This window comes from Manis pentadactyla, chromosome 8 (genome assembly GCF_030020395.1).
Source record: "Manis pentadactyla isolate mManPen7 chromosome 8, mManPen7.hap1, whole genome shotgun sequence".
Lineage (NCBI taxonomy): Eukaryota > Metazoa > Chordata > Mammalia > Pholidota > Manidae > Manis > Manis pentadactyla.
This window is the reverse complement of record NC_080026.1, coordinates 132,337,366-132,360,617: the sequence shown is the minus strand read 5'-3', so window position 1 is coordinate 132,360,617 and position 23,252 is coordinate 132,337,366. Positions and strand designations below refer to the sequence as shown.

The window sequence follows — 23,252 nt, the reverse complement described above, 5'->3', positions numbered from 1 at the left end:
ACAGACAGTTCTCCAAAAAAGAAATACAGATGGCCAACAGACACATGAAAAGATGCTCCACATCGCTAATTATCAGAGAAATGCAAATTAAAACTACAATGAGGTATCACCTCACACCAGTAAGGATGGCTGCCATCCAAAAGACAAACAACAACAAATGTTGGCGAGGCTGTGGAGAAAGGGGAACCCTCCTACACTGCTGGTGGGAATGTAAGTTAGTTCAACCATTGTGGAAAGCAGTATGGAGGTACATCAAAATGCTCAAAACAGACTTACCATTTGACCCAGGAATTCCACTCCTAGGAATTTACCCTAAGAACGCAGCAATCAAGTTTGAGAAAGACAGATGCACCCCTATGTTTATTGCAGCACTATTTACAATAGCCAAGAATTGGAAGCAACCTAAATGTCCATCAATAGATGAATGGATAAAGAAGATGTGGTACATATACACAATGGAATACTACTCAGCCATAAGAAAAGGGCAAATCCAATCATTTGCAGCAACATGGATGGAGCTCGAGGGTATTATGCTCAGTGAAACAAGCCAAGCGGAGAAAGAGAAATACCAAATGATTTCACTTATCTGTGGAATATAAGAACAAAGGAAAAACTGAAGGAACAAAACAGCAGCAGAATCACAGAACTCAAGAATGGACTAACAGGTACCAAAGGGAAAGGGACTGGGGAGGATGGGTGGGTAGGGAGAGATAAGGGGGGGAGAAGTAGGGGGGTATTAAGATTAACATGCATGGGGGGGTAGGAGAAAAGGGAGGGCTGTACATCACAGAGAAGGCAAGTAGTGATTCTACAACATTTTGCTATGCTGATGGACAGTGACTGTAAAGGGGTTTATAGGGGAGACCTGGTATAGGGGAGAGCCTAGTAAACATAATATTTGTCATGTAAGTGTAGATTAGTGATACCAAAAACAAAGCAAAAAAAAAAAGGGCAGTTCCTGTGTGGTAACCTCCAACGAGTTCTACACAAGGGTATAAAGGGCATATAAAAGTGTAGGCAAATGGTCTGTTTGTGTTTATACAGAGGATCAAAGCCTAATTGGGCTACCCCGAAAATGAACTGAGATACGATATGAAAAAGAACTTCCAACATCTGCACTCTCTGGAAGACTCATGCCAGAAGATGATCATCAAAAAACCCCAACAAAGATCCACGCACTGCTACAGCAGTAGATGCACTCATCCCACCAGTTCCTGGACTTGCCATGGGAATGAGGAAGGAGATATCTAAGCTGACCTGTGCATACAGTAAAACAACAAATTTGACTGGATCTATACTGTTGGAACTCAACCAAGAATTTGGAGAAGTGCAAATTGTAGCGCTCCAAAGTCTTACAACTACAGACTATTTACTGTTAAAAGAACATATGGCATGTGAACAGTCCCCAGGAATGGGTTGTTTTAATTTGTCTGATTTCTCTCAGACTGTTCAAGTTCAGTTGGACAATATCCACCATATCATAGATAAGTTTTCACAAATGCCTAAGGTGCCTAACTGGTTTTCTTGGTTTCACTGGAGATGGCTGGTAATTACAGATAGGCTTTGGTTATGTAACTATACTCCTATTATGTTAATGTGTGTGCGCAATTTAAGTAGTAGCTTAAAACCTATACATGCTGAAGTTACTCTACAAGAAGATATGTCAAAGAAATAATCAATCTTCCCATGTTTTCTGCCATCTGCCACTTCTATAGCTTTTCTTCTTCCTTCCTAATTACAACCCTTAAATAGAATTCGTGCCTCATATCAAATTTACCGAGTATCATAATTCTTCCAAGTGGTAAAGATACCTCAAGACAAATGCTGGGCATAGAAGCCACAGGGCATAAATATGCAAAGAAGTAAAAAGCTAACCTTTTCAAACAATAAGGCTTCCCTCTCACTTACCAACTTCACATTTCCCTGTATGGCCCCGGAAGATGACTGGTTAGCCAGAGACGGGTAAGATTCCTCAAGGGAGGAACAACCTAAGACAGGCACAGTCGCAGGGGGGCCATCAGGTGAGAAATTGGGGATCAACAGAGGTGAGGCTTAGAACCTCACCCCCCCGTTCTGAGAGAAATCTTCTGCATACATGGATGTTTTATTGCCCTGGTCTAGCTTGGATTAACACATAGTCTACAGGCACACACCTGATCATCTACATTTGCTCTCTTACAACACTAAACTATGTTTTCTACCTTTATCTTGTATCTACCTACCACTTCAGCATTTTATTAAAAATCATAATAATAAAGAGAGAAATGTGGTATCCACATATAAATCAAGTATAAAAACCAAATGAGTTTTCATATTTGAACTGACTGTTTATAGTTCATAATGCATGAGCAAAACCGAAAGTTTCTGTGATGACTGCCCTTGTACTGTTCACTATGTAACTTATTCATTATGTAAGAATTTTTTCTCCATGTAAGAACTTGTTTGTTATGCCTCAGAAGATTGGAGACTGACGAAAATTAGGCTTGGGGTGGATTAATGATTGTGCATTGAGCATTGACTCCCCTATACAGAATTTTATTGTCGTTAACAACCATTTGATCAATAAATATGAGAGATGCCCTCACAAAAAAAAAAAAAAAGGACAGACTTTCAATGGTAAAATAAATAAGTAACCGGGATGTGATGTATAGCATAAGGAATATAGTCAAGATATTTTAACAGCTTGGTAGGGTGATAGCTGGAACCTAGAATTATGTATATAAATGTTCTACCACTGTGTTGTACACTTGAAACTAATGTAATGTAATACTGTGCGTCAACTACCCTTCAATAAAAAATAATTATTAAAAAAAAAAAAAAACCTTTGGCAAACAGCGCCTCAGAATTTCAACAAAATGTACAGGTTAGTTCTAATTCATCTATAAGAACAGAAGACATCTTCGGGGTGGACAGGCATGGGCCGAGTGCTGCACTGCAACATGCCTGTTGTGAGACATGAGGACATTGCATACTGCCTCCAGTTCCTCACCTGTGAAATAGAGTTCACAGGACCATTATATAGGGTAGTGGATATAAAATGCCGTCACTGGGCTAGAGTAAAATCTCCCTAAATTCTGGCTCTTTATCTTTGAATAGGGACCAAAATTAGGTACACTTTACAAGTCTACCTTCCATGCCACTTGCTATGACAGCAATCTAATTAAATCATTGCTCTGATTATGTATCTCCAAGGCTCAAACCCTTCCACAACCCAAAGGGTAAGTTCCAGAATCCCTTAAGTCCCAGGCCCCTCTGGGTGCAGTGTTCTCCTGACTTCTTTTCCCTGCTAAAATCTAGACCCAGCTTCCAAAAAGCCTGTCTTTCCCCTAATGATACTATTCATCATTTCTTCCTCTGAATCCACAGGCACACTGTGGAGCCTTTAGGATTTCTACCACATCTAAATGATATGAGGTTGGCTGGATATAGTTCTAACTTCTCCACTAAAAGATAAACTTCTTAAAGGCAGGCGTTTAGGTTCTTTTTGTATCTGCCATTGCACCCAATGCCTCATGCATGGCAATAATAAGAGAGAACATTTAATGGAAGCACAATTTTCAGTGCCTCACATCTTCCCATGGCATAGGTACTACCATTCTCTCCATTTTACAGATCAGGAAACTAAGACCCAAAGAGGTTAAGTAATCTGCCCGAGACCACACTACTAGGAAGTGACAGAGCCTGGGTTCAAGCAAGCAGGTTGTAGAACCCACATCTTAACTACTATGCTACAGTCAACATCTCCTCAATTACATTAGCTAACTTATGTAAAAAAGCTTTAAAAACTATAAAGAATGAGAAGCCATGGTAAACCAACAAATTCAAACAAAATAGGTCTCTGATATCCCCTACGCAAGAGGAAGCAGTAGTGCATGAAGGCTGTTTAGAATAAGACCACAGTTTGAACACCAGCTCTACCATTTTCTAGCTATTAAGTCACTAATCGGTGTCAGCCTTGACAACCAAGATTAAACTACTTTTCAGGATGGTTGTGAGAATTAAATGACACGAGGCAGGTACAACACCAAGAACATGCCTGCCTCATAGAACATGGTCAGTAAATGTTGGCTCTAAAACAAGTCACTGTGAAACCCAGGGAATTTCCTTTGCTACACTATTAAACCACAATTATGGTTTTGCAGTAATTATAAAAACATGTTTGTGACAATGCACTATCAAAACTTTACTACTTTTCTTACCTTGGGCCTGTAAAACAGTCAGCTAATTATCTCTAATGAAGGAAAGATTCCTGCCTCTGGGCATAAGACTAGAGCAGCAATTGAAGAACCTTTAACTAGTTAACGCAAACACAAAGGAATATAAAAAGTTAAAAAGCCAGCAGTGGGAACGTTGAAGAATGAGGTACACTGACAAACAGAGTATCCAAATGCCTGAGGATCCTGGGAAGCACGCCATAGGGAGAAGGGCTGAAGAAAGTAGGAATGTTTAATGTTATGAAAACCCCAACACAAAAGCTGTTTTAGAATCAACGGTTTGTGTCGGTCCAGGGAGCACAACTAGGTTCCACTGTTGAATATTCCTAGGAGGCAGATTTCGGCTGTAGTTCCAGGAAGCGGGACTGGAATGGGTCCCCCTTTGCAACGGCGAGCTTACTCGCAGAAGGTCCTAGGGCCCACTCAGCCATAAGACAAGGGGCAGAGGGAGTTCTCTTTCTGGTGGGTATGTCCGACTAACTCCGAGCTCCCTTCCTAACTTTGGGGCAGGGCCACAGGAGGGAAGACAGGAAGCACACCCCGTTCATAATAAGCCTGTGCCTGTATTTTAACAATCTTTTTGCGGATCGGGTTGGTAGTAGTGAAACGTAATTACTGGGGAAGGGTGGCATCGGAGAGGTGCCATCTCTGCAAAATGCTTCCAAAAACCCGAGACCCGGGGCTTCCAGGGCCCAGTGGCCTGCAAAGGACATCTTGCAGCCGTGGCTCTCCGACTCCACGCAAGGTGTTTGCTCCTCCAAAGAAGCTTCTAGATAAGCCCCCCGCCCCTTCTCACCAGCTGCCACTCCACGTCTTCCTCACAGAAGCCCGAATCCTGGAGGAAGTCGGGGTCGTGGCCGGCTCGCTTTGGAGATTCTGTGACCGACCCGGAGGATGAAGGGAGGGAGGCATCGGCCCGGGACGTGGGCGAGCGCCCAGGTCCCGTTAGGATAAGACCCCGCCGCAGGGGCCAAGGTCATCCCTGACACCGAGGACGCTCACTCACCAGCTCGCTGCAGCGCAGCAGCCGAATCGCGGATCCCTCCATCTCAGCTGCAGGCGGGCGGCGCAGTGGATGGTGCGGGGCCACTCCTCCGAGTCTACGGGCCGCTAGCCAGAGCCTGGGAGAGGGCGGAGCCGGGGCCCCGTCCCGCCCCCCCGCCCTTCACTCCCGTTTGGCCCCGCCCCCTCGCGACTACGGAACCCCAAGAGAGACATATAGCACCCTTCTCCTCTTTCACCCTACGCCTTGCTCACGCGAGAGTTGGTTAAGGCAGCGGGGCGAGAAGGGAGCTGGAGACACAAGAAACATGGCGGCGGCGGCGGCTGCGACGGTGACGAAGACAGCGGCGGTGACGGCAGCGGCATTGAAGGAGGTGGGGGTTACTCGGTGTGGTGGTCAGGTGGTAAGTAGCAGGCTGTCGCCTTGCACGGCGGCGACACGCAGCTGAGCAGGACTGCTGGGAAGGAGCGGGAGGAGGCGACAGCCGGGTTCGCTGGGGGCCGGCTGACCCCGCCCGGGACTCAGCCCCGGCGGAGCGTCGGTCGTGGTCGGTGGGTCGGCAGGGTCACGACCCGGGACGTTCCTGGCCCGAATGCGGAGGGTGCGGTATTTTGGCCTCCGGAGCCCCGAGGGAGCGGCGTCTACGGGAGCGGCGCCGTCGGGCGGGGACTTGGAGGCTCCTGGGTAGGGAGCTGCCTCTGGCTCTGACAGGTGGTCATGCGGGGGTCGCCCCGAGGTGTGTGTCTTCACCGGGTCCCGGGGCCTGGGTTGGGGAGGTCAGCCGACGCGCGCGTCTCCTAGGTGTTCGAATCCTGGCGAGGATGCCGCCCCGACGGCAGGTCCGGGCAGCTCGTTGGGAGCAGTTTTAAGACCTCCGTCTTTTATTGAATGACCCTGCCTGTGTCCGTTTCTATTGTATGTGTTCTAATTTTGGGTCGATGTGAGTCTTGGGGAGGGCTTTTCAGTAGCTGTTGAAGTTGATGCAGGGTTTAAGTCTCTTAATATAACGAGTGCGGGTAGCCAAGCCACGCACCTCGTAAGCGTTCGTTAACTGTGTGAATCTGAATTGCAGTTAATCGGTTCCGGGTACCACTAACCACGTGGCCCATTTAGTGTGGCCTTTTATGTACTATTCAGAACCTGAATAAGGAGTAACAAGCGGGAGAAGTAAAGGCGCTTTAAATTGAGGGATCTAAGGAAATACAGTTTAGAAGAAACAAAGTTTTTTAAAACACTTTTAAACGTTTGAACTAACAATTTCAAAGTTCCGTTTAATTTTGATTTGTCATGTTGTGCCTTCAACACAGCTATGGATAATGTATTCTTGGGAAATCCTATGGTCAGTTGATATGTTTTTGTGCTTTTTGCCCCCAGGGATCCAAAGCGTTTCCCAGAGAACCCTAAGTGTTTGGGGTTGTGATAGAAAAGGTTAAATAAAGATGGGAATCAGATGTGTCCTCAAAGGTGTGCATGGTGTTTTTGTTTTCGTTTTTCAACCCTTATCACAGATAGTTTTCCTGTAGGGACTAGTATATTGTGTTTTTTTTTTGTAGATAATTATTTTTTATTGAAGGGTAGTTGACACACAGTATTACATTACATTAGTTTCAGGCGTACAACATAGTGATTCAACATTTATATACATGACAATTCTAGGTACCAGCTATCACCATACCAAGCTGTTACAATATCTTGACTATATTTATTACATCCCGGTTACTTATTATTTTACCATTGGAAGTGTGTACTTTTTTTTTTTTTTTTTTTTTTTTGGTGAGGGCATCTCTCATATTTATTGATCAAATGGTTGTTAACAACAATAAAATTCTGTATAGGGGAGTCAATGCTCAATGCACAATCATTAATCCACCCCAAGCCTAATTTTCGTCAGTCTCCAATCTTCTGAGGCATAACAAACAAGTTCTTACATGGAGAACAAATTCGTACATAGTGAATAAGTTCTTACATGGTGAACAGTACAAGGGCAGCCATCACAGAAACCTTCGGTTTTGCTCATGCATTATGAACTATAAACAGTCAGTTCAAATATGAATACTCATTTGGTTTTTATACTCGATTTATATGTGGATACCACATTTCTCTCTTTTAGTGTATTGTTTTAATGCAATGGTAGCTGTTTAGCAGTACTAAGCCTGACCCTTTAAAAGTGTATTTTGAACAAATGAAATTAACAACTTGGATTTAGAAAAACAAAAAATTTGCCAAAAAAGAAATCCATCAGTGAGAAAAACGATATTCTTCGGTCAGTCTTTGGAGTTTATGTTGACGTGAGCCTGTTGATTTTTTTTGATTATCTGGTAGCTTAGTTTTCTTTTCTCAATGGTAAAACTGACACAGTTTAGTTTATTAGTTCATGAAGCCTGTAGATGCTAATTAAGTTTTTGTCCTAAGGGTTTGTTTTGATTTGTGGTGTGCTTCTCTTTGCAGACCTCTGTATGGCTTTTCAATTTTAGTTGAAATTCCCTCCATGGCCTTTTGGAGTCTGTTGGTGTGTCTCCAGAGTAAATTTCGATTCCTCTGCATTTTCATCAATGTTGGAGTGGCAAGAAAAAGGAAGTGATTTGGGGTGAAAAGGTTAGATTGTGTAACTCCTTTTTTGGATTTCTTCTAACTTGTATTTACTTATATTTTACTTATTATATTATGTTTTCTGATTTCTCAAAGCCTTATAACGTCCCTTTCTGCCTTCAAAGAATTTGTTTTCGACAATTTTGTAATCTGAGGAAATGTGTTCTAATTTTCTTAGAAGGGCCATGTTATTTCCTATACAAACTAAGCCTCATTTGTTAGACTTCTCCATTGATACATATTCGATGGCAGAGTAAATCTCTGTGACCATAATTATTAGGCTATGTAAAAGCTAACACATTTATTGAATTGCAATCACTTTATGTAAATAGGCCTACCTCACCCCCAGATGAAGTTATTGTGCAAATTAGTTGCTACATATTCTATCTTATTGTTGGTAACCCTTCTAAAAAATAGTAAAATAGATTCTACTATTTCCTGCTCAGGTTATTCTCAGAATTCTCCCATAGCTTAAAAATATCACTTCTCATAGTCGTGATTGTCTCAAACTCACATCATTGATGCCTGTCTTTTGATAGCTCCTGGTTAAGAGGGGTGGTGGTGGTGGTGGTGGTTGGTGGGGTGTGTGTGTGTGTGTGTGTGTGTGTGTGTGTGTGTGTGTGTCAACTACTTCCCACTTACAGTAAGAGACTGAGGAAGAAAGATCAGAGGCCTTCATACAAAAAAATTCTTTTTTTGGAAACCAAGGAAGGTCAGATAATAGTTTCAAGACTTAAAAAGGTGTTCAGGTTCTTTTGGGATATCAAAGCTTATTTCTCAAATATTGCTTTCCTACACTAGCGTAGGTAGCATCTGGTTTTTTGGTAAGAACCTTATTGGCTGAGCCTTGAATGGGTAATTTGGGAGACACTATTGTCATAAAAATAATTTAGTTACATACTACCCAGTGTTCTGTATAGATGTACCTTCACCCCATGGAAAACCATACTAGACTCAGTTTGACTTTAATCAGAGTAACAGGGAGGACTCAGATACTTGCTGTATCATAAAGGAATGATAATCGGGTCTGGGAATAATTCTTCTCTGGCTGATAAAATTAGGTATCAGCAGAAAGAGTAGATCAGGCTTGGAATACATCACCCAAATCTATAATAAAATTGGACAACTCTAAAATATGCTTCTTTTTCTTGTTGGGGGGTGGGTATAATTTTCCTTTATCCTTCAAGGTTTCTCCAGTTGGTCTAAGAAACAATCTGATGTGAGATAGATTAACAGGAGGAAAAAAAAAGCCAACCCTAAGTTTACTTACCTACCAGGATACCAGGAATCCATAGACAGGAGACTCCAGAGACAGACAGGGACAATGAGGTATATATGTCATCCTGAACTAAAGAACAGGGAGAAGGGGTCTAGGACTTCAAAGGGAAGGGAAGCAGTTCACAGGAATATGAAAAAGTAAATGTTTGATCAAAGAGGAATTTTAACAGACTTTGCCACATTCCTCCCTGTCCACACATGTAATTCACATTATGAAGTGTTACCTGTGGTAATAACTCTGCCCCTGGAGTAGGGCCTCCATCTAGATTCTCTGTATACAGTTAGTGGGAGGGGAGGTCAAAGCATTTTTCTGAGTCTTGGGCCTTGATTGTTTTCAGCTGACATAATCTTGCAGGCCAAAGTGGCACATTTTTGGACATCCTGCCCTTGGCCCTTAAATTCTGATAACATGTTCTTATACATTGAAATTTTGTGTACATAGTGATTTGGCTAACAAGCTTGCAGATGTTGAATTCATGGCCAGTAGGAAAGATAGTCCCATGAAAACATAGTTTGCAGATTCCCTAAAGTAGATTTTTATGTTATGTTTGCAAAGATTTTAATATTTATCAGTGTTTTAGAGGTATCTCCAGATTTCAGTTACTCTGTGGAGTTCTTAGGTGAAGCTTTCAGTCCTGAGACTGATGATCATTAAAGATAGGAAGATAGTTTGGGTGTAAAACTTTTTTTTTTTTTTTTTTAATATCAGGAGGTCTTCTGTAGTTTCAGAATTACCGTTCTTTTTCTGTTTATTGTGCTTGGAAATACTGTCTTGAGTTGGAGAGAGCTGGGTTTTAAACCAAAGATTCCATTTGAGATCTAGGCCAGGACCTGTTCTGTTGTGTATATATGTGTGTATGTATGTGTGAGAGAAAGGGAGGGAGAGTGGGAGGGGGGGAGAGGAATGCGATGTAGGTCAAACGGACACAAAAGTGCTTAGGGATGGAATTACAATTAAATTTTAAATCATTCCAGAATGATGTTGTAAACCATATCAGAGTATTTAAAACTAATTTAAGAATAGTTTCCTTTCATGTTTATAATGTTATCGTCTCTTTTTTTACTGGCATTCGTTTTTTTTTAAGTCCATCATGTATTATGAATGAAAATCACAACTTACAGCAGGGAACACAGTGAAATTTATAATTTGACAATCTGATAATGGCCATGATTGTCAAAATATGCTAGCCATCCTCTGTAATTAGGCTCATTTGTGTTGTTAAAACCCGAGTTGCATGTATAAAAATACCATTTTCTTCTGCCTGCTTCCTGGCAGTCTTATGCAGGTTTTGTCATTGTCACATGTTTTGCCATAGCAGTGATAAGCTTCTAATCAGGATTTGGTAAGACTTATCTTGCTTCTTAAGCCTTTCAAAGTATATTCAGATATTTTCCAGTGAAAACATAGCAGTTCTCTTATGAACTGATTGGCAAGAAGTGATGCTAAGTTGCAATGTAAATACCAGGACTTCTTAATTTTAGCGTTTATAATTAGAAAACAGGCAATCTGTAGGGCCTTACAGCTTTTACAATTTGAAAAACAATTTCCCGTAATTTTTTTTGTCTTATCTCCCAATCCTCATACCTTTTATTCCTTTCTTCTCTTTTATTGTGAGAGCCTCTACTTTCTAGTATCATGTTGAATAGCACTAGTAATAGCAAGCATCCTTGCCTTGTTCTTAATCCTAAAGGGAATGCATTGAGATTTTCTCATTAATTGTGATGTCGATTTTTGGAAGATATCCTTTATCATCCTGACAAAGTTAAAACATTCTAAGTTAGCCAAGAGTATTGCTCTGTTTTCTTGCACCTACCTAGTGTTGCCATTGATTCTTCCCTGTCAGTCTGGTTGTTTTCTTATGTGGGTGGGCTGGGCTGCCTTTTCTCTAGAAAGTTTTGTATTATTCTCTTTGTGTTTGAGATTTTTACGTTTCACAATAATGTGTCAAAGTGTTGTTTTAATATCATATATTCTATTTTGTACTCCATGGTCCCTGTAAGTCTGAAAGAGATCTTTAATTCTATGAATTTCTTGAATATTTTTTAAAAAACCATATCCTTGTTTATTTTTCTCTCTCTGAAACTCATTCTGCATGCCCTTCTCTCTGCTGTGTTTTTTACCTTTTTATGTATATTTCTATACTGTTCACCACCCCTTGTGTTTTAAATTGCCCTTTTCTTTTTCTTTGAGTTTTATTGAGATAAAATCTTCTTCATCTTGTTAATAATCTTTTTAATTGGAGCTGAGGGGCTCACTTTTTTTCCACCTAACCAAAGGTCAAAATTTTTAAGGACAAATATCAGCAGAATCAACTGTAGTTACAAAACAAATAGTTAATGCAGTGATTAGGAAACATAGACAACTAGTTCAAGTAAACATGGTAAGATGGGGAAGAGCAACTAAAACTTGTTGAGAAACCAAAAATAATCCTTAAGATTGAGAAAGTTGAACCAGACTAAGCAAGTGATTTAAAGAATGGTCTATAAGAGTAAAATGAGAAGAGGCGAGTTTGGGAAATGCAAATTGGGATATTTGAATTAATGAGACTAAGGTGGATTATGTTTGTTTCATTGTAATTAAGGAACGTAAATAGAAAATGCTAACATAAGATGCTCAGCTGATGAACTGATTGATAGAAAAAGGGAAAAAATTTGAATCTGGGACAGTGAGGAATTTCTTAATCCAAAGGTATAAGCATTATTTTGCTGCAAACATAGCTACATAGTCAGAATGTACCATATGCTACACATGTTGTGAGATTCTTCATGTATACACCTGTGAAACTTAAATAGCACTGCAGGTTGGTATCATCCCATTTTCAAAATAAGAAACGAAGTCTGACAGTAGTCCCTGTTCAGAGTCTTAAAGCTGGTAAATTTGACCTAATTTTGTTCATCTAGAGGATACTAGCTTCCTTTCTTGAAGACAGTGAAAAGAGGTGGAAAAAATGGTAATACCTTTTTAAAAACTTCTAAGGTGGCTTCTAAGAAGAGAAGAAAGGAACTATTCACAAATGTTGGATTAGGAAAAGTGAGAATTTGGTCACCTGCATTATTTGGCTTAGAATAAAGAACAAAGCGGTTGTAAGGGCAGAGAAAAACTAGAAATAAAAAATCGAAGATGTTAGTTTGAGGCCAGTAAACAAGGGAAACCCCAAAAAGCCCTGTGTTCTTCATTAGTTCCTAAGATTATTACTATGTTGTACAGTACAATAATCTATAGTAGTAACAGACAAGGGTTAGTCTGTTTCCAGTAGATGTCTAGTTAAGTCAATTAAAATGGAAGTTTTGGCTCTTAAAATGTTGTCCAAGCTTTTGTTAATTAGAAAATGTGCTTTTATGGAACCCTCTCGTTTTCACAATCCCACAGTTCTGTCATTGAAAAACTTGGCTGAAAAGGACCCAGAGAGTCCATATATTCTTAAAGTAGAAAAACATAACTAGTGGACTTAAATTGCTGAGCTATTAGGGTTTTTATCATTAAGACTGTGGTATTAGTGTGAAGATAGACAAAAGTGTGCCAGTGGAACAGAGTAAGAATCCAGAAGTAGAATCACATATGTTATGATTTTGAAAGTGGTAAGAGAGTCTAGAGGAAAAAGACTGGTCTGTTAAATGCATGCTCGGACAATTGGATATCTCCTTGGGAAAAAGTAAATTTTGACTCTTATCTTACACCATACACAAAGCTCAATTCCAGATAAAAATATGAAAGGTAAAACAGGACAGTTTTTAGAAGAAAGTACAGAAGACTATATTCAAGTAAAATGTTGGCAAGGACACAACTCTAAATGTAAAGGAAAAAGTGGGTTAAGTGAACTATAGTTAAGATCTTCTATTCATCAAAAATTACCATTAAGAAAGTGAAACAGCAACACCAAGTGAGAGAAGGCAACTTAAAATACACATACTTATTAAGAACTCATATCCAGAATGTTATAAAGAACTCTCACGTAATTAAAAAATAATAGACAACCTAGTAGAAAAATGAGCAAAAGGCTTGAACATATACCTCACTGGGTATGAAATAGAGGGTATCTAAGTGGCTAATTAATATGAAAATATACAACTTGATTAATTACCAAAGAATATGAATCAACACCAGTGTGATATCCCAATATGCCCACCAGAATGGCTTAAATTACAAAAAACACCCAAGTGTTGGCATGGACGTGGAAAAACAGAATACTCTTACTGTCGTGGGAATGTAAATCACTATGGAAAACTGCTGGTTATCTGCAGCTGAGTATATGCACAACCTGTGACCCAGCAGTTTCAGAAGTTAGGGTAGCATAGCCCTTGCTGGGTACTGGGTGGGTGGGACTAGTACTGGAAGAATGGGCGCACAAGGGCACTCCTAGGATGCTGGCAGCCTTCTGATTCTTGATGTTCATGCTGAATTTCATTGGTGTGTTCACTTTGTGATATGTGATAATTCATTGAGCTTTATTTACCCTTGGGATTTATGTGCTTTTCTGTGTATATGCTTCAAGAAAAGGTCAAGCATATATATATCCTGAGAAGCAACTAATCTTTAGCTTTAGATGCTTACTTCTGGCTATTAAAGATGAGAACCTTTTTAGATTGAAAATTACTCATTAAGTAGTTGGAGATTAGTAACAGAAAATTTTAGCATAAGGCATATTTAAGAAGACCATGCACATTTGCATAAAATATTTTTACTGCATGTTAAGACCTTTTGTCTCCTAGGTGCTGGACTATCTCATCTTGCTCTTACTAGAAAACTTTGGTAACTTGATTTGTGAATTTGGACCTTAAATCTCTGTGAAGACCTGTTTAGTTTGTGATTACAAAGTTTCACATGAGACTTCTCTGCCCATCAACACTAGGGATTTTTTTCTTCTCTTAATTTTTTTTTCTCAGAGTAAGTAGTGGCAGAGGTGGCGATTTGGATTTCTAGGGCAGGGGTCAGAAAACTGCAGCCTATAGACCGAACCTGGCTCAGTGCTTGTTTTCGTGAAGTGTTACTGAAATACATACTCATTCTTTTACTTACTCTTTCTGGATGCTTTTAGCTATATGGGGAGTTGAGCAGTTGCGACAGACCTCTGACTTGCAAAGGCTAAAATATTTAACTCACTGGCTTTTACACCTGTTCTAATTTTCTATTTCTAGAGTACTGTTTCATGTGAATCCTACAATTTAAGAGCCTTTGCTGTTGGAAATGATAGTCACTTGCCATGTGTAGCTATTCCAATTTAAAGTAATTAAATGAAATTCAAAACTCACTTGTATTAACCATATTTCAAACGCTCAGTGGCTGCATGTGGCTAGTAACAGCTGTATTGAACAACATAGGTATGCAATGTGTCCATCATCCAGAAAATTCTCTCTGACAGCCCTGATTGAGCTACTTGGTTTCTTTATTGTTACCTTCATTGATAAATTCCTGCTGATGTGCCCGCTTCCTTCACTCGTCTTATTTCTCTTTTTCTGTTTTTGTAATTTCTTTCTATTCTCCTAAGTGTGAATCCCAGTTTATTTAAGTATTAAATGTATTAAAATTTCACCATATTGTATATGTTTTCTCTAGTCCACCAGCAAGATTATAAAATGCTTAAAGGCAGGGACTGTGTTCTCTGTTGATTTGTACAGGGCTTGCACATAATAATCTTTGTCACTTATTAATATGTACTGGATCTCCCTAAGTAGTGCAAAATTATTTCTTCTCTCACCCCCCAGGTATAACGAACTGTAAACATACAAAAAAAGAAAAAGAAAAAAAATGGGGGAAAAGAAACCAGAGCCTTTGGACTTCGTGAAAGATTTCCAGGAGTACCTGACTCAGCAGACCCATCATGTGAACATGATTTCCGGCTCAGTTAGTGGGGACAAAGAAGCAGAGGCTCTTCAGGGAGGTAGACTCATCTTAATACTATTAAATAATTAACTCTTCATAAATATGTTAGTGTTGGTGTGTGGTTACCGGTACTTTGAAGACTGCTGCTGGCTAATATGGGTCGTTCTGTTTTTTTTTCCTGGGAAGATACAGAGCAGGGTTTTTTTTCTTCTTTAAACATGTGAGATTTTTGCTGGGGGAGAGTGAAGCTCCCCAAAGCTTAGCATGGTCTAGAGATGAATTATGATTTTGTTGGAAGCTTAGGTGTCCTGCATCCTCTAGGTTCTCTTAGCTAACAACAGACACAAGGAATCCAAAAGGAGTCAAGTAAAGGATTCAGCAATTAGGAGATCGGAATTAGACCTGGGACAGAATAGGGGTTCTCTGTTTCTGCTCTCTTAAAATGAAAAAGGGCTGATCATGTTTACCACCCAGGGGGAGAAACCAGAATAGAGAAAGAGTGCCCGACTTGAGCCTGTGCAGGTAGACCTGGGCGGTTTCCTGAACCTACCTCGGCAGGCAGCATACTGCAGCCCGTGGGCCCCGTGTGGGCTGCTGTTTTTGTACAACCTGAAAGCTAACAGTGCTTTCTAACATTTCAGTATGGCTGGAAAAAATCTAAAGAATAATGTCTTAACATGAAAATTATATGAAATTCAAACCAGCATCTATAAATAAACTTAATTGAAAAATAGTGACACTTGGTTACATAGTTTTTATAGCTGTTTTTATGCTACATCAGCAGAGTTGAGTAGTTGTGATAGAGACCACATGGCTCACACAGCCTAAAGTACTTACTGTGTGACCCTAATAGAAGAAGTCGTTTGACCCCTGACCTTCATGACCAGGCCTTGTAGCCCAGGGCCAGCAGCAGAGATCAGGCATCACCTGGGAGCTGGTTACAAGTGAGAATTCCAGTCCCCACCCACCTCTACTAAATCAGAATCTGTATTTTACTAAGCTTCCCAAGTGGTTAAAATACTCATTAAATTTTGAGAATCACTGGCTTCTGGGAAAGCAGTGGGGGAGAGGGGACACGGAGCCTTGCTGTCCCTCTCATGCAATGGCACTGCTGGGTACTGGACTCAACACCAGCCAGCCTTCTGGTGAGGGTGGAGGACACAGTGGGGTGGGCGCCTCCGCTGCTCAGGCCAGCGCTGCTCCCTCCTGGGGCTGGAGCAGAAGTGCTTTCCCAGGAAGCTCTAGGAATAAAAGTTTCCGTCCTCACACTCTAGACTACAGATTCCTGACCTGGGATTCGGGGGACCAGGGTTGTAGTCCCCACTGCCCATTGCTTTTTCTGATGAAGAGCACTTGCCCCTTCAGTTTCTTTATCTTCACAAGAAGTCTTCAGATTAGACTAAAAAGCAAAGAGCTCAACAAACAGCTCACAGATTCTTACAGTTCTAACATGCAGAGGTATCAGATTAAATACTTTCCTTTAAGTGCTTAATTAGAATTGTAAGATCCTAAATAAAACCAGAATCTAGAGCTTATGTATAAACTTAGTGGAACAGCGCATAAGCCAACATTAATTGCTTTAGACTAAAGTAAATAGGGTTAGGATTTTGGCAGACTATCATGACTGCCAATTGAAGTGTTTGCCTAGAATCTTAAGTACGTGTGTGTAACTATGCCATCACTATTTACTCCCCCTTGTCTCCTCACCTGTCAAGTAAGGATAATACTGTTTTCTTCAAAAGCATATTGAAGACTGTAAACTTTGTGTAATTTGAGCTCCCCTTATAAAAGGTTTTCAAAAACAATGTAATATGCTTTTGTATAAAATTAACCCCAGTTCAGAAACTCCATGTTTTATGAATTTAACTTTTGTGATAAATGAACTACCAATTTATGAAAGATTGTCTGCCACTCAAGACTAAAATGCTAAATTGAGTTTATTCTGAGATACATAATTTCCTTTGCTGTATTTTATTTATAGCTGGAACAGATGGTGAGCAAAATGGACTTGACCACCCATCTGTTGAAGTTTCCCTGGATGAAAACTCAGGAATGTTAGTAGACGGGTTTGAAAGGACCTTTGATGGGAAGCTCAAGTGTCGGTACTGCAACTATGCCAGCAAAGGAACAGCCCGGCTTATTGAACACATTAGAATCCACACAGGTAATGGAGAAAGGTTGGGTATGGCTTTTCTTTGGGGGCAGGAGAGGGGCCGAGGAGGGCATGTTGATCTGTCTTAGAAATAGTTCCCATAGTTTAAAAATGAAGGTTGATAGAAGACTTGAATCAATGGGGAAGTTACTCCATTTTTACAAAGCAGTAGCTTAACAGCATGCAAGCAAAGTGAAGCCCCTTGTAGAGCTTGCCCTTCCTTAGGGGGCAGGCAGGGGAAATGTTTCCATACAGGTGCAGAATATACTGCTAATCTTCAGGTCTCACCTTAGCCATCTCTTCTGCAAAACCCTCCTAACTATACTCTGCCTTGGCCCAAGACTAGATCAGTTGTCCTTTCTGTGTGCCCCATGGCTTCCCATGCTGTGTTGAGGTGGCCTGAAAACCTCTTGAGGACAGGGATTGTGTCAGGGCTGTCTTTGTGCCTCCAGAGCCTAAAACATGGTATGTACTCAGTACATATCTAGTATATATCTATTGAATGAGTAACTCCAAATCTCATATTCCAAATATTTATTTCACATGTTGGGCCATTCTCAACTAACAGCACTAACTAAAATTGTGCCTTTTTTGGCAATTGAAAAGGAGAGAAAGGTACAGATGAATTGCTGGCAGTTTTGAAAGGACATGTATAATTCATACTTGGATCAGGAAGCCTATTTCCATTTTGTGCTTTCTGTTTAATATGAAGACTTTGTAAAAGGTTTTATGGCTTTTTTGTTTTCTTCATGAGAAAAGGGTATTTGTGTGTGTGAATATGTATGAATAAGTCTTCATGTATAGATGTGTACATAAACATATAACTGAGGTAAATTTTTGATAAAAGTATTATGTAGGGAGTATTACTGTCAGTTGTGCTATTCTTTCCCCAAATGCCAGGTGAAGTCATAACAATGTTTATATCACATTGATTAATGGAATATATCTGAATATCTCTAATTGTTGCTCTTGAGTTCTTAAGCTTGAAGTTTGCAAGTTTCTTTACAAATTTTAATTATCTTTTGTGCAAATGTGAACTTCTGAAATGCACTTTATTTATTTATTTATTTAAAAATTTTGGTATCATTAATCTACAATTACAGAAAGAACATTATGTTTACTAGGTTCCCCCTTCACCAAGTCCCCCCCACATACCCCTTCATAGTCACTGTCCATCAGTGTAGTAAGATGCTGTAAAATCACTACTTGCTTCTCTGTGTTGCACAGCCCTCCCCATGCCCCCCACGCACTATACATGCTAATCGTAATGCCCTCTTTCTTTTTCCCCTGCCCTTATCCCTCCCTTCCCACCTGTCCTCCCCAGTCCCTTTCCCTTTGGTAACTATTAGTCCATTCTTGGGTTCTGTGATTCTGCTGCTGTTTTGTTCCTTCAGTTTTTCCTTTGTTCTTATACTCCACATATGAGTGAAATCATTTGGTACTTGTCTTTGTCTGCCTGGCTTATTTCACTGAGCATAATACTCTCTAGCTCCATCCATGTTGCTGCAAATGGTAGGATCTGTTTTTTTCTTATGGCTGAATAATATTCCATTGTGTATATGTACCACATCTTCTTTATCCATTCATCTACTGATGGGCACTTAGGGTGCTTCCATATCTTGGCTATTGTAAACAGTGCAGCGATAAACATAGGGGTGCATCTGTCTTTTTCAAACGAGCGCTTTATTCTTAGGGTAAATTCCTAGGAGTGGAATTCCTGGGTCAAATGGTATTTCTATTTTGAGCATTCTGAGAAACCTCCATACTGCTTTCCACAATGGTTGAACTAGTTTACATTCTGGTGGTGGTGGTTTTTTTTTTTTTTGAGAGGACATCTCTCATACTTATTGATCAGATGGTTGTTAACAACAATAAAATTCTGTATAGGGGACTCAATGCACAATCATTAATCAACCCCAAGCCTAATTCTCAACAGTCTTCAATCTTCTAAAGCATAACAAACAAGTTCTTACACAGTGAATAAGTTCTTACACAGTGAATAAGTTCTTACACAGTGAATAAGTTCTTACATGGTGAACAGAAAAGCACTTTATTTTTGATCAATTTCTAAAACTAATGAATGGTCAGAACATGAAACTCTTCATACCTGAGCTACTTGTGCAGTCTCTCCCCCATTTTCCCTTTTAAACAGGTGAGAAACCTCATAGATGTCACTTATGTCCATTTGCATCTGCTTATGAACGTCATCTGGAAGCCCACATGCGCTCCCATACAGGAGAGAAACCATACAAGTGTGAACTCTGTTCCTTCTGCTGCAGTGATCGGAGTAATCTGTCTCATCACCGAAGGCGCAAGCATAAAATGGTGCCAATTAAAGGTACTAGGTCTTCCTTAAGCAGCAAGAAAATGTGGGGGGTTTTACAGAAGAAAACAAGCAATCTGGGCTACAGCAGAAGAGCACTAATCAACTTAAGCCCACCTTCCATGGTGGTTCAGAAGCCAGACTACCTTAACGATTTTACTCACGAGATCCCAAATATGCAGACTGACTCCTATGAAAGTATGGCAAAAACCGCATCAACTGGTGGCCTCCCGAGGGAGCCCCAAGAACTTATGGTTGACAACCCTTTAAATCAGCTCTCAACTCTAGCAGGACAGTTGTCCAGTATGCCACCTGAAAACCAAAACCCAGCGTCCCCCGAGGCAGTGCCCTGCCCTGATGAGAAGCCGTTCATGATGCAGCAGCCCTCCGCCCGAGCAGTCGTTTCTGTCGTGTCAGCAGGTATGCCTCAGAGCTCCTCTCCCACGAGCCCCGAGCCTCGGCCGTCGCACACTCAGAGGAACTACAGCCCCGTGGCGGGTCCGGGCAGTGAACCGAGTGCCCACACGAGTACTCCTAGCATAGGAAACAGCCAGCCAAGCACGCCCGCCCCCACCCTGCCAGTCCAGGACCCGCAGCTTCTGCACCACTGCCAGCACTGTGACATGTACTTTGCCGACAACATCCTTTACACTATTCATATGGGATGTCATGGGTATGAAAACCCTTTTCAGTGTAACATATGTGGATGCAAATGTAAAAACAAGTATGATTTTGCCTGTCATTTTGCAAGGGGGCAACATAACCAACACTGATTGAGAACAGTCACCTTATGTTTTAACTTGGGTTTTGCCTTTTTGTGTTTTTTAGTTTTGTCTGGCTTGTTTTGTCATCCCTAATAAGGTGTTGGCTAATTTAACATTTATACATTGTATTTATTGAATACAAATTTGACAGTACTAACATAATTTTTCTTTTTTTCCCTTAAAAATCTGGTCAGAATCATATGTATTAGAACATACCATTAGACACATTGCTGTCTGTTTTTCCTTTTCATTTAGACATTTGAGAATTGGAGTTTAATCATAATCTTACAGGTATTCACTTAAATTTGCCACATTTACGGTCCATAAAAACTTCAAGGCTTATCTTGATATTTCAGTATATACACTTCAGCTAGATGGTATTTCTGCCACATTTGAAAATGGTAGAATTCTCAAAAAAATTGTTACAACTTATTTCAGTGTTTAGTAGAGGAATTTCTTTTAAAATGCTCTTAATTGAAATACTATTTAGTTCACATAGCTTAAGTTGAATTGCTAGTTTCATTTCAACTGATAATAAAGTATTTCAGCATAGTAAATGTTTCTATTTTCCATGAAGGGAAAGGAAAGCAGTTAATTCTTTTTAAATTAAAGTTACAAAAATATGAGATAAAAGTTCTGAAAAGAAAGGAAACTTAAGACTTTAAATAAAAAACGGTGTTTAATTTTTAAAATACCTGTTTATTCAGTTTCTAGTTTAATTAATTTTCTAGTGGACTCTTTATTATAGTTAATTATAAAAACCACAGGCAAATACATGAGAATTCTAGTAATAGGATTATCTATGAAGATGCCTTTTTAAAAAATTTGAACCTACATTTAAATCCTTCATTCTGATGTTACTAGTGTCAGGTGAGGTCGATTACTTGGACTCTATTATTCTTCCTATTCCTTTGATGACCAAAGAGGAACAGTGGAAGCCATCCATCTTATTCCTAGGAAACGCAGTCCTTCAAAAAAAAAAATCTCTGGTTTCTTATTCCTGCCTCTATCCATTTATTGCCCATAATTTCCAAGAACAGGTGGGTGTAGAAACATATGGAAAAATATAATGGTGAAATATTTTTAAAAATGAGACTACATGTCCAGAAGAAATTCTGGTCTCCTCCTCAGAATTGGCCATCTGTTTTTTTCTGTAAATTCAAGTTGTGATGCTTATTTGCAGTTTGACCAGTTTTTCATGTACAGTGACAAAACTATATGGAAGCTGTCATTGAATTGTCGCCTTAGTAGAAAAGGATAAAGTGTGAAAATAGATATAAAATGCATTTAAATGTGGTATTTGTTTACAAAAATAAGACTTGCTAAATAAATCTAGAGTAATTAATTTTGAATAGGTGGCTATTGTTTTTATACCGTGTAATAACTAGCTTACTCTGAAGAGAGTTGGTCAAACAATAAAATATATTGTTACTAACTGCCGGTTTCTGTGTACTTTACAAAAATTTTACTTTTAATTTGGTTCAAATCTCTAAAGTTACTAATTGGCTTCTTAAAGAGAATATCCTACCTATTAAGTATTTATTAACCAAAAAGAACCTCTACTTTTTTATAATTAAAAGGGATTGGTATGTGTCCACAAAAAACCCCAAGTGCCAGGTTAATGGATCTTCTATCCCCACTTCCAGATGCTAGAAGGCCATTAAGATGAGTTCTTGTGATTTAATTTCCAATCTAATCTCAACAGCACTGTTGAAAGAACAGCATCCAGGAGTTTTTCCAAACAGCTAGAACTGCATTCCTTGCCAAATCTGGGCTGAATCTAAAATTCGGTTTCTCTCTGTCGGTTAAATCATTCACTGCTCAGATTTTACCGCAGCCATTTCCAAATGTGTACCTTGGTCCTATTATTTATTTATTGCCAGAAAGAAACAGGTTGCTGTCATTTGTAGCTTTTGTTGCAGTTTTCTTCCCTCTCACCCTTATTCTTCAAATAAAAGCAATATCCCAAGATAGGAAATGAAAGTTTTCATTAAAGAAAGAAAGAATTCTTGTTAAACCAGTTTATTAACTCCATTCCTGGGCCAAATAGTGACAGATTTTTTCTGGAACTAAAGATTGATGTTTTAGAGGTGTATCTTCACTTAAACAGAAAATATTTTTCATAATTACAAATAATTCTACTTTTCCTATGACTTAAAGAGCACAGTGTGTATTCCAAAGGTGTCAATGCTTGAAAGCTACAATTCTAAATGCACTAGTTCTTAGATCTACCTTAAAACCTTTTTTAGAAGTGTATTTTTAAAAAGATTTAGGATTTTATTTAAATTTTCTGTGAGATAAATTCTGTATTTGGAAAGATGTTAGTGTCTTCCATTAAGTATTGAATATGTTTCTCCCATTTTTTTAAATAAAATATTTTATAGAAATGAGTTGTTGGGAAAAATTTAACATGCACTATTTATAGTACTTTGCTGTTCATAAGCAACTTTCTGAAACAATTTTTGTTCAGTGAACATAAATTTAGATTTTTACTGTTGGTAGATAATTTATCTCCACTAATAATTTTTTAAGAAACTGTGAAGAGATTAACGGAATAATTTTATTTCAGATTTTACTAATATAGTATGTAGCTAATTGAACTTAGCTTTCAACTTCTTGAAATTCAAGTAAAGGCTAGGCTTTTACTCTGAATGTTTTCCAGTGCTATTTCATTTTAGAAATAAGTGCTTGCCATTCATCTGCAGAACTGTTTGACAAAGGGACTAAAAAATGTTGAGACAAACCTCATTTTAAGTACTACAAAAATATTTATCAAATGGATGTATTATTTAAAAACAAAATTCCCCACTGAGGACTTTTTTCATTAAATAGTCTTAGAGGGTATATGATTTCTAGAGCTTGTTTTTGTTAATATGTACTTTGATGTAAAGAACATATCATATTTTGTATGCAAAACTAAAACGAGTATGGTTGCAAAACACTATATTGTTCAGGAATTCCAGAAAGCAGTTTAATGCTGAAATAACTATATCTAGTACGCAGTTCATATTGTGAATGAAGCTTTGCTTTTGTAATATATGAATAAAAAAATAACACTTTCTAATGATCTCAATTTTCTTTTTGAAAACCAGGATCCAATTAGTTTTT

At 39.2% G+C, this 23,252-nt stretch overlaps 2 protein-coding genes across 8 annotated transcripts in view; one reads left to right on the top strand and one right to left on the bottom strand.

The window, feature by feature from the left end:
• Positions 1-5,377, bottom strand: part of ACADSB (acyl-CoA dehydrogenase short/branched chain) — a 36,037-nt gene extending 30,660 nt beyond the window's left edge. The window contains exon 1 of one of the 3 annotated variants that reach the window (XM_036898876.2): positions 5,221-5,377. In XM_036898876.2, the coding sequence (XP_036754771.2) occupies positions 5,221-5,262 (42 nt within the window). In that variant the 5' untranslated portion in view covers positions 5,263-5,377. Of the gene's footprint in view, positions 1-5,010; positions 5,139-5,220 lie in introns of those variants that run through there. The other 2 variants (XM_036898878.2, XM_036898880.2) reach the window with 2 other exon arrangements.
• Positions 5,378-5,447: 70 nt separating this feature from the next.
• On the top strand, positions 5,448-23,211 carry IKZF5 (IKAROS family zinc finger 5). 5 transcript variants are annotated; one of them, XM_036898883.2, is made up of 5 exons: positions 5,448-5,590; positions 7,666-7,812; positions 14,788-14,963; positions 16,887-17,069; positions 19,210-23,211. In XM_036898883.2, exons 3-5 carry the CDS (start codon positions 14,831-14,833, stop codon positions 20,151-20,153), a joined length of 1,260 nt encoding a protein of 419 aa, XP_036754778.1. In that variant the 5' UTR covers positions 5,448-5,590; positions 7,666-7,812; positions 14,788-14,830; the 3' UTR covers positions 20,154-23,211. The 5 variants fall into 5 exon arrangements, with proteins under 5 accessions (XP_036754778.1, XP_036754777.1, XP_036754780.1 ...); XM_036898882.2 differs by having other exon boundaries at positions 5,463-5,620; XM_036898884.2 differs by lacking the exon at positions 5,448-5,590 and adding an exon at positions 5,627-5,953.
• The last annotated feature ends 41 nt before the right edge of the window (positions 23,212-23,252 follow it).

Coding starts and splice junctions, on each gene's coding strand:
- IKZF5 (XM_036898883.2), top strand. CDS start 14,831: ATGGGGGAAAAGAAACCAGAGCCTTTGGACTTCGTGAAAGATTTCCAG. Junction 14,964..16,886: donor AGCAGAGGCTCTTCAGGGAG/GTAGACTCATCT, acceptor TTTTATTTATAG/CTGGAACAGATGGTGAGCAA. Junction 17,070..19,209: donor ACACATTAGAATCCACACAG/GTAATGGAGAAA, acceptor CCTTTTAAACAG/GTGAGAAACCTCATAGATGT.